A 10428-nucleotide genomic window follows, 5' to 3' on the forward strand; every position below is an offset into this window, starting at 1 on the left:
TGGAATAAAATACAGAAGTTATTGAAGGGCAACACCGTAATTTAAAGCAGCAACTACGTAATGCTTTTTTCTATATAAAGGCCTCGAATTGCATAGCCAAACTCACACCAATACACAGAGACAGATATTAATAATCTCTTTACTGTTTGAAACAAAAAGGAGGAAAAGATGTTGAAATCTCAAGGCGTTGGGTGTTCCACACGAGTGGCTCCGGCGACCCTCTGCCATTTGCAGAGGCCATTATTGGGTCGTGGCATCAACGCCGGAGTTTCTTTTCCTTTTTGGAATAATCCCGGTAATAAGCAGAAGGCCAAGAGCATCAGCAATGGCCGCCTTAGACTTGTGTCCCGTGAAATCAAAGCAGCCTTGACCACTGTCGCCGAACCCACCACCACTGTCCTCACAAAAGTCATTGTCAAGAAGATCACTGGAGAAATCACTTCGTCCACACTTCTCATGGAAAGCAAGGCCCTCGATAAGTTGCTCAAACTCGAGTTCGCCAGCATACTCGTGGATCCCAGTAAGTTAAACATCATTTATGCATGATCTTTGTTCATTTTGAGTTCATATTTCAAAAGCAAGTTAACATTTATATTCTTTTATACAATTTCAGGAACTGGGTTGGAGAAGCCGCCGATTTCAGTTCAGGCAAAGCTGATTAGTGAAGACGTGTTGGAGGAAATTTACGAGGCGAGTTTGGAAGTTCCAGCAGATTTCGGAGATATTGGAGCTGTGATTGTTGAAAACCACAATGAAAAGGAGATGTTCGTTAAAGAGGTTGAGCTCAATGGCCTTGCTTCCGGTCCCTTGATCGTCACCTGCAACTCATGGGTTCAACCCAAGACTCTGGTTCCCACCCAAAACAGAGTCTTCTTCACCGACAAGGTTTGTCACCCCTTTCAACCCACTTAACCCATTTCCCTCACCATCTAACACAATTCCCCTTTTCTGGGCATAGTCATACTTGCCATCGCAGACGCCGGCTGGGCTTAGATCCATGAGGGAAACAGAGCTCGTGAATTTGCGAGGGAATGGCACGGGAGAGCGTCGAAGTTACGACAGAGTTTATGACTACGATGTGTACAATGACCTTGGAGATCCCGACAAAAGTGAAGATCTCAAAAGACCAGTTCTTGGTGGCACTGAGCGCCCTTATCCTCGCCGTTGTAGAACCGGTCGTCCACCTACTAAAACAGGTACACTGCCACTTATACTAATGACAACAATAAACCGAACACTAATCTACCCATAATGCAGATCCAAATTCGGAGCAAAGGGCAACTGGGAGCATATACGTTCCACGAGACGAGACATTCTCTGATCTAAAGCAAGGAGTTTTCAATGCATCCACGCTATTGTCTGTGTTACGAGCAATCATACCCAGACTCCAAGTACATTTTGATCAAAACACTGGATTTCCCAACTTCAAGGCAGTCGATGCACTATTTGATGTTGATGGCTTCAATTTGCCGCCTCTTGAATCCACCACCTCTCTCAAAGATCTCTTACCTTGGATCTTCAAATTCCTCTCTGAGACTGGACAATTTCTCTTTCGCTTTCAATCTCCTGAACCCATGGACAGTGAGCGCACTCTGTTTTTCACTCTGTTTCTTCAAGTTCTTGCTCTGTAATTATTCTTACGTTGATTACATGAACAGGGGACAAGTTTTTTTGGTTAAGAGATGAAGAATTTGCAAGGCAAACTCTTGCTGGCCTTAATCCATGCAGCATTCAATTGGTCAAGGTATGTATGATACATAAATCCCTCGGTAATCATCTCTAAGACCAGTAAAATCAATATACTCGAATAACGTTGTAGGAATGGCCATTGATGAGCCAACTCAATCCTGAAATCTATGGTCCTCCCGAGTCGGCATTCAACACCCAAATGATCGATGAAGAGATTGGCTCAATGACAGTTCAAGAGGTATGTGGGTGTGTTGTGAATTCATATTCATTCGCATCATCGCATTTGTAATAATATGTATCCAAATGCACAAATGGGATGCAGGCAATTCAAGAGAAAAAGCTGTTTATTTTGGATTACAATGACATGTTGTTGCCGTATGTGCGAAGAGTAAGAGCACTTAAAGGAACAACCCTTTATGGGTCAAGAACATTGTTTTTCCTAAATGAAGATGGGACGCTTAGGCCACTAGCTATTGAGCTCACACGACCACCAATGGACGGCAAACCTCAATGGAAGGGAGTTTATGGACCTAGTGAAAACGCCACTAACCTCTGGCTTTGGAGATTCGCCAAATCTCATGTTCTTGCCCATGATGCTGGTTATCACCAACTCGTCAGCCATTGGTAAATATCCTACTTACCTTTGGAGATTTGCAAGCCGTTTTCTCAATTGGTTGATGGTTTGTTTGTTTCACAGGTTAAGGACTCATTGTGCTGTGGAGCCTTATGTGATAGCCACAAATAGACAATTGAGTGCAATGCATCCTATCCACAGACTTCTAAATCCTCATTTTCGGTACACTATGGAGATCAATGCAGCTGCTCGTACCAATCTGATCAACGCAGGTGGGACAATCGAGAGCACATTCTCACCTCTCAAATATTCCATGGAGTTGAGTTCTACAGCTTATGATCTTCAATGGCAATTTGACTTGCAAGCCTTACCTGCTGATCTAATTCATAGGTAACCCAATTCAACATCTCTTGTTTTAATCAATTGATACACAGAACCTTACGCTTTTTTTTTTTTTTTTTGGCAGAGGATTAGCAGAGGAGGATCCAACTGCTTCACATGGTCTGAAATTGCACATCAAAGATTACCCTTTTGCTAATGATGGTTTGATCTTATGGGATGCTCTTAAACAATGGGTCACAGAGTATGTGAATCATTACTATCCAGACCCATCTCTTGTAGCATCTGACACAGAGCTCCAAGCATGGTGGACTGAAATTAGAACTGTGGGTCACGCGGACAAACAAGACGAGCCATGGTGGCCGCTTCTCAACACGCCTCAGGACTTAATAGATATAGTCACAAACATTGCTTGGGTAGCATCAGCTCACCATGCAGCCGTGAACTTTGGGCAATATGCATATGGAGGATACTTCCCAAGTAGGCCCAGTATAGCTAGAACGAACATGCCCACTGAAGATACAAATCCTGCACTTTGGAAAAGCTTCTTGGAAAAGCCAGAGGAGGTTCTTCTAAATGCCTTCCCTTCACAATATCAAGCAACACAGGTAATGTTAGTGTTGGATGTGCTGTCGAGTCACTCTCCGGATGAAGAATATCTTGGGAAGAATATGGAGCCATCATGGGGTGATAATCCTGCAATAAAGGCAGCATTTGATAGGTTTAACAAAAGGATGAAAGAATTGGAGTTGATAATCGATCACAGGAATGCTGATTTCAACCTGAAGAACAGAACAGGAGCTGGGGTTACTCCATATGAGCTTTTGAAGCCATTTTCAGGACCCGGAGTGACTGGAAAAGGAGTTCCATATAGTATTTCTATTTAATCAATGAAGAATGTAGCAATTAAGTATGAAGAACTCTGAAATAATGTAGCAATCGAGAGTTCAAAATAAATGTTGGTTGTTGTTTGAAGAAAGAGGCCTTCATGCATGTGGCTGAGGGAGAGAGAGAGCACATAATATTTTGGTTTGTTAATCCCCATGCATTGAAACTTCAAGTAGGCAGTTGCTTAAAGATGGATACTCATCACCCCATCCATACATGTATTGGGCTGCCTTTTCAGACCCAATTAAGTGCCACTCATCCAATCCCCATACCATATATTGCGTTCCATTTCTGCTCACGCGCATCCCCACATGCATGCTCTCCAATTGCGTTCCATTTTTTAACATAAATACAATTTATGATGATTTAATGTTGAAAAACCAGATCAATTTAGAAAGAACTGAAGAAATCAAGTAGAGAAAAATAAGAGGAGTTCACTATTCAAGTTTTGTGCTATTCTCGTAAGAAAAACACTTGAAAATGTCAAAACATAGGTTGGCAAATGAGAGTGGTCTACTACGAAAATGTTAACTCCAAAGTCCTGAGTACGTACATGGTAGGGCTGCAACAGAAACTAGCCCAAGATTGTCCGATTCATAGGAATTGACCCTAATAAATCTAAGCTATAATAGAAACCTATATCACAACTACGAGTCGAGCCCAATAAATCAAGAACGTAAGGTCATAAATGTCTCTTCCCAACACATTTCATTCTAAACGATAATAAAAATTAATATTCGTATCTAGACATTCTAATTAGTTTCTAGTCTAATAGTAGTTTTGAAATATTTACGACAACGAATATTCTTTTTCATATAGCATATTTATAATGTTTATATATGGTTGATAGAATTGGCAGGCATTTAACTCAAGTTGGGGAAGTTGTGGTGATGGTGACCATTTGAAAAGGAAAAGCATGTTTTAAAAACGTATAGACATGAGGTGGAGATAAGAGACGTGACCGGCTGGATACAGTACAGAATTGTAGCTACTAACCATTGGTGCATCATAAACTTGTATTTGTATTTGTAATTCATTATATATCACACTCACTCGCTCACAGTTTCCTTCATTCAGTCCTCTCTTTCTTTCACTGCAAGAGTAAGTAAAATGCTGAACCACCCACCATTACATTACAGGTCCTCCAACCAGGCCACCTGGTTCCTTTATCAGAAACCATGGCTTCCTGGTAATGCTGATGAATGTGTCTCATTGCAACACAGCCTCACACCAACTGCTGCTTCTCCCCTTCGCTTCACTTCTCCCAATGTCATTAAGCCCTCCGCTGTGCATGTGCCTGTGCCTTCAATCCAGACCCCTGTTTATACCAAAGCTGTGGTTACTACTGTCCAACGGCCCATCCACCAACTCTTTCCCAAGTTTGGGTTCATAGGAAGGCTTCATGATATCATTGATAGGCGGAGCAAAGTACTTGACTTGGAGCTTCTTAGTGCTGACATGGATCCCAGTACGTCTTCTCAATTATTATTGCCTTATTTCATATTTATAATCATGTTGTTGGTTGGAATGTTATGTTAACTAATTATGGTGTGAGATCTAATATCGGTGGTTGGAGAAGAGAACGAAGCTGTGAAATCCCACATCAATTGGGGAGTAGAACGAAACACTCTCTATAAGGGTGTGAAAATCTCTCCTCTACGCGTTTTAAAAACCTTGAAGAAAAGTCCGGAAGGGAAAATCCAAAGAGAACAATATCTGCTAGTAGTGGGTCTGGGTCATTACAGAAGTATTCTTTATAAGGGTGTGGAAACCTCTCCTTAACAGACGTGTTTTAAAAATCTTGAGGGGAAACCCTCGTTTTAAGTGTGGAAACCTCTCCGTATCATACGTGTTTTAAAAATCTTGAGGGGAAACTCTCTTTCTAAGGGTGTGGAAACCTCTCCCTAGTAGACGTGTTTTAAAAACCTTGAGGGAAAACCCAAAAGAGAAAACTATGAGATGACAGTATTTGCTAGCAATAGCCTTGGGAAGTATGTAAGAGACGCTATCTATATCTTTATGTGATTTGGTTTTGAACGAACTTTTTTTTGTATTTAGCAACGGGATTAGAGAAGGGAAGAATGAAAGCGTATGAGGAGAAAGTGAAGAGAGAGGACGATGAGATAATTTACGAGATAAGCTTCGTCATTCCAGCAGACTTTGGCCCAATTGGAGCGGTTTTGGTTGAGAGTATGCATAAGAAAGATGTGTTCCTTAAGGACATTGTCATCCACGGCATTCCAACTGGCCCTCTTCACTTCTCATGCAATTCTTGGATCACTTCTAAAGCTCAATGCAACGATAGGAGAATCTTCTTCACCACTAAGGTAATCTCTAAGAACACTTTCCTTTGCTTGGGTTCTTTCTTACAATTTTTAATGAGATCAAACTCTAACAATGGTTGATCATGTTAGTCGTACTTGCCATCAAAGACACCAGACGGGCTAAAGAGACTCAGACTACAAGAGCTTAGGAATTTGCAAGGCAATGGGTATGGAAAGCGCGACAAGCACCAAAGGATATATGATTATGATGTCTACAATGACATAGGAAATCCAGACAAAGGCGAGGAGTATAAAAGACCCGTGCTTGGTGGTAAACAACATCCTTATCCTCGACGTTGTAGGACTGGACGTGCACGCACTCAAACAGGTTTTCTTTTATTTGGTCTTTCATATAGCGTTGAAAATTGTTGGGAGAGAGTTCCACATTGGCTAATTTAGGGAATGATCATGAATTTATAATAAAGAAATACATATTCATTGGTACGAGGTTTTTTTGAGAAGCTCAAAGCAAAACCACGAGAGTTTATGCTCAAAGTAGACAATATCATACCATTGTTGAGAATCGTAATTCCTATAACTGATATGGATGATTCTAACCTACTTATGCTTGGAAAATTTGTAGATCCATCATCAGAAGTGAAAAGTCCAAAGTTTTATGTGCCTCGAGACGAAGCATTCTCAATACCAATGATACAAGAAAACCCATTAACAAAGGCACTTCATTCCATGTTGTCTGCCCTCCTACCAGCTTTGGACACCATCAGTACACACAAACAGTGCAATCTTTCTAAACACACTTGGAAGTTCAATTCTTTTCTTCCAACACCGATGGGTATCCTACTCTTAGATTCTTCTCAAATATCCAATAATGGTAAGAACTTTGAAGCATCATGTAATTAAAATCTCTTAATAAATTAATTGAATGTAATTGATCTTCTTCTTCTTCTTCTTCTTCTTCTTCTTCTTCTTCTTCTTCTTCTTCTTCATTGTTCTTCAGGAGACAAATTCTTTTGGTTTAAAGACGAGGAATTTGCTAGACAGACACTTGCAGGGCTCAACCCTTATAGCATAAGGCTCGTCACGGTATAACAATAATTTTACAGTAATCCATGGATTTTGGGCTCAACCCTTGTAGCATAAAGCTTTAATGATTGAGAAATTGTGTCCAGGAATGGCCATTGAAGAGTAAGCTTGAGCCATCTATTTATGGTTCTCCTGAATCAGCAATCACTGATGAAATAGTTGAGCAACAAATCAAAGGATTCATGACACTTGATGAGGTGTGTGTGTGTATATGCTCAAGGATCAAAACGATTTATAATTCGTTTTGGGTCTAAAATTTTGAATGTTGTGGGGGTGCAGGCAGTGAAACAGAGGAAGCTATTTATACTAGACTATCACGATCTGTTCATACCATATGTAGCAAAGGTGCGAGAGCTTAAAGGAAGAACATTATACGGTTCAAGGACATTATTTTTCTTGAACCCGGACAACACTTTAAGGCCACTGGCTATTGAGCTCAGTAGGCCACCAATTGACGACAAACCACAATGGAAAGACGTTTTCACGCCATGTTGGGATGCCTATGGCCTCTGGCTTTGGAGGATTGCCAAAGCTCATGTTCTTGCCCATGACTCTGGTTATCACCAACTTGTTAGCCACTGGCTTAGAACTCATTGCTGTGTGGAACCTTACGTTATTGCTACACATAGACAACTAAGTGCAATGCATCCAATTTACAGACTTTTGCATCCCCATTTTCGACACACCATGGCGATCAATGCAGTTGCTCGCGAAACTCTTATCAATGTGGAAGGACTGATTGAGAGCATCTTCTCACCAGGAAAATATTCTATGGAAATCAGTTCCGTGGTCTATGAGAAACAATGGCAATTCAACTTAGAAGCTTTACCTGCCGACTTAATTCACAGGTAAATCCTTTAAACATATGTTTTCTTCTTATACAACTTTTACTTAACCATTTGAATTAAAACAGGGGGTTGGCTGTTGAAGATCCAAATGCACCTCACGGATTAAAGTTGAGTATTGAAGACTACCCTTTTGCCAATGATGGCCTAATCCTTTGGGATGCCATCAAACAATGGGTAACGGAATACGTGAATCACTACTATCCAGACCCAAGTCTTGTCAATTCAGATGGAGAACTTCAAGCCTGGTGGACAGAGATTAGAGAAGTAGGCCATGGAGATAAGAAGGACGAACCATGGTGGCCAATTCTCAACACTCCTAACGACCTCATTCATATTGTCACAACCATCATATGGGTTACTTCCGGCCACCACGCCGCAGTCAACTTCGGACAATATCCTTTTACGAGTTATTACCCAATTCGACCCAGTCTTACTCGACTCAACATACCCACAGAGGAACCTAACTCAACACTCTGGAAGTACTTCCTTGAAAATCCAGAAAATGTGTTTCTAGATACGTTTCCTACACAGATTCAAGCAAACATACTTCTGTTCATCCTGAATATATTGTCAAGTCATTCAAGAGATGAGGAGTATTTGGGAGCGGACATGGAACCAGCATGGGGTGATGAGCCTGTTATAAAGGAAGCATTTGAGAAGTTTAGCAGGAAACTGAAAAAATTGGAAGAGATCATTGATGAAAGGAATGGGAATCCCAAACTGAAAAACAGACATGGTGCTGGGGTGGGGCCTTATCAAATTTTGAAGCCATATTCAGAGCCCGGTGTGACGGCAAGAGGGGTTCCTTGTAGTGTTTCCATTTAAATGCTAATCCAACCAAAAGGTGTTTGATTCATATTGTAGGCTAAAACCATGCCGCAGAGCTTCATATATTAACTAATGTATGCATGTTCTTAAGAAATAGATATGAATTGTGACAGTAACAGTATCAGGAACTACAAGAAAAAGGGCTAAGAACTTTTAGTCCCACTTTTGGTATCAAAATTGGGCAGTAACAACAATTGAAATGAGAAAAATCAGCATTAACAGAAACAGGACACCAGATATTACCATGTTTCACACCACAAAAGGGACAGATGTTCCAATAATCAACCAAATATTTATCTGCATTCAACAACTGCTTCAGCAGCTCGACGTGGCTTGCTTTTTCGCCTGCTTCCATGATGCCGGAATCCATTAGACTTGACTTGGACAATGCTTGTTTGGGTACCCTTACAGCTTGCATCATTAACTAAACCCATTTTCTCCTTCATTGAAGAGTTCCTTTTCCTCTTCTTCCCTGTTTCTGCTGGATTTGGACTTTCAATCACTTCGCCAGGATCAGTCTTAGCTTGCTCATCTATGGCTTCTACTCTTCCAAACTCTTCTTCCTTCATTTCATCTGTTTGTGGCTGTTCTGCACTTCCATTTTGCTTCTGCGACGAAATTTTATCTTCCTCACCAGTTGTTGAATCTTCAAGACTGGCTATGGTGGATTTCTTTCCTTTCCCTCTTCCTCTACCCATAGTTATACAATTTTCAACAAAAACTCATGCATAAAAGCTTACTGCAACATGTAGAAAAACGAATAAAAGAGTGAAACTTCAAATAAAGATTACAACATAAGATCACCAACTATAGCGCTTTTCAAGTTAACAAATAAAGATTATAACATGAAACTTCAGTGGCGAAACTAAATCAAAAGTTATCTGCTTACAAATACAATGAACAATAGAAATCTACTGTCAAACTAAGGGCTTTTTCTTATTCAGGTTCAAGTTCAACTAAAAGAAAAGTAAAATAAACTCAAGCTCGGTGATGCATATGAAGAAGTGTTGGAACATCAAATCAGACAAGTAATGAACTAAATATGTGACAAAACAAGTATTGCTACATGATTTTAGCTGTCCAAGAGGTGAATATTCTATTTGTATCCTGTATACATTGAAACATTTATGTCCAGAACGCATAGGTTCCAGAAGTAGAAAGACGACCAAACCCCAACAAAGATCCGTAATGGTGGGTTGAGGTAACAAAAGAAACCCAAAAGATATTCACCAGGAAAACGGAAAAACCATCAAACAATCTGTCGAGTCGAGAAGAGTAAGATCCGAAGCAGGGCAACAGAAAATATGAAAGTAATCAAACCGCAGTGGAATCTTGGAGCTCAAGAGACAAAAAAACGCAATAAAGAGGAAAAAAAAAAAATAAATAAAACAAATATAGAAACAGAACAAAAAAAAGGGGTAAATCGAGAGGAGAGAGTGAAGGAAACCTGTGATGAGCAAGAAGGTAGCAGCATGAAACACATCTGGGAGGTTTGCCGATGGAAGGAGGAGGGGAAATAAGATTAGAGGAAAGCAAAAGGTGAGAAAAATGAAGAGTGGAGAAGAAGTAAACGAAAAGGAAGATGCAGAGGGGAAGATTCGGCAATGGCAATGGCAATGGGCAAAGCACCAAAGGCACAGAAGCAGAAGCAGATGGCGATTTGGCAAAACTGGGAAGCGTGAAGCAAAAACAAAACCAGGGATTTCTTGGTAAACGAGGACCGGAAGACTGCAACTAAATTAATTGCTCACATTATTCCTCTTTATTACACTACCAATTACCAACTTCGATTCTTATAATTTTACACTAATTAAATTATTTTCATTATTTCTTCCACTTTTATACTTATCAATATAATTCTATTTCTTATCTCACCCCTTCTATATTTTATTCA

General features: G+C 40.3%; 3 protein-coding genes across 4 annotated transcripts; 2 read left to right on the top strand and 1 right to left on the bottom strand.

Moving 5' to 3' along the window:
- Nucleotides 1-119: 119 nt before the first annotated feature.
- LOC111490700 (linoleate 13S-lipoxygenase 2-1, chloroplastic-like) lies at nt 120-3691 on the top strand. Its single transcript, XM_023139254.1, has 9 exons — nt 120-520; nt 614-885; nt 959-1196; nt 1258-1581; nt 1659-1744; nt 1820-1927; nt 2012-2313; nt 2387-2653; nt 2730-3691. Exons 1-9 carry the CDS (start codon nt 169-171, stop codon nt 3487-3489), a joined length of 2709 nt encoding a protein of 902 aa, XP_022995022.1. The 5' UTR covers nt 120-168; the 3' UTR covers nt 3490-3691.
- A 909-nt stretch (nt 3692-4600) lies between these two features.
- Nucleotides 4601-8545, top strand: LOC111491398 (linoleate 13S-lipoxygenase 2-1, chloroplastic-like). The gene is made up of 8 exons (XM_023140314.1): nt 4601-4958; nt 5549-5817; nt 5905-6142; nt 6398-6646; nt 6773-6858; nt 6945-7055; nt 7138-7706; nt 7772-8545. Exons 1-8 carry the CDS (start codon nt 4601-4603, stop codon nt 8529-8531), a joined length of 2640 nt encoding a protein of 879 aa, XP_022996082.1. The 3' UTR covers nt 8532-8545.
- Nucleotides 8546-8597: 52 nt separating this feature from the next.
- LOC111490789 lies at nt 8598-10327 on the bottom strand. Of its 2 annotated transcripts, none has more exons than XM_023139402.1 (2): nt 9982-10327; nt 8598-9273 (listed from the first exon to the last, which is right to left on the bottom strand). In XM_023139402.1, the coding sequence occupies exon 2, from the start codon at nt 9230-9232 to the stop codon at nt 8828-8830; it is 405 nt and encodes a 134-aa protein (XP_022995170.1). In that variant the 5' UTR covers nt 9233-9273; nt 9982-10327; the 3' UTR covers nt 8598-8827. The 2 variants fall into 2 exon arrangements, with proteins under 2 accessions (XP_022995170.1, XP_022995171.1); XM_023139403.1 differs by lacking the exon at nt 9982-10327 and adding an exon at nt 9765-9798.
- Between the last annotated feature and the right edge of the window lie 101 nt (nt 10328-10428).

The sequence above is a fragment of the Cucurbita maxima genome, unplaced genomic scaffold (assembly GCF_002738345.1).
Source record: "Cucurbita maxima cultivar Rimu unplaced genomic scaffold, Cmax_1.0 Cma_Scf00016, whole genome shotgun sequence".
Taxonomy (NCBI): domain Eukaryota; kingdom Viridiplantae; phylum Streptophyta; class Magnoliopsida; order Cucurbitales; family Cucurbitaceae; genus Cucurbita; species Cucurbita maxima.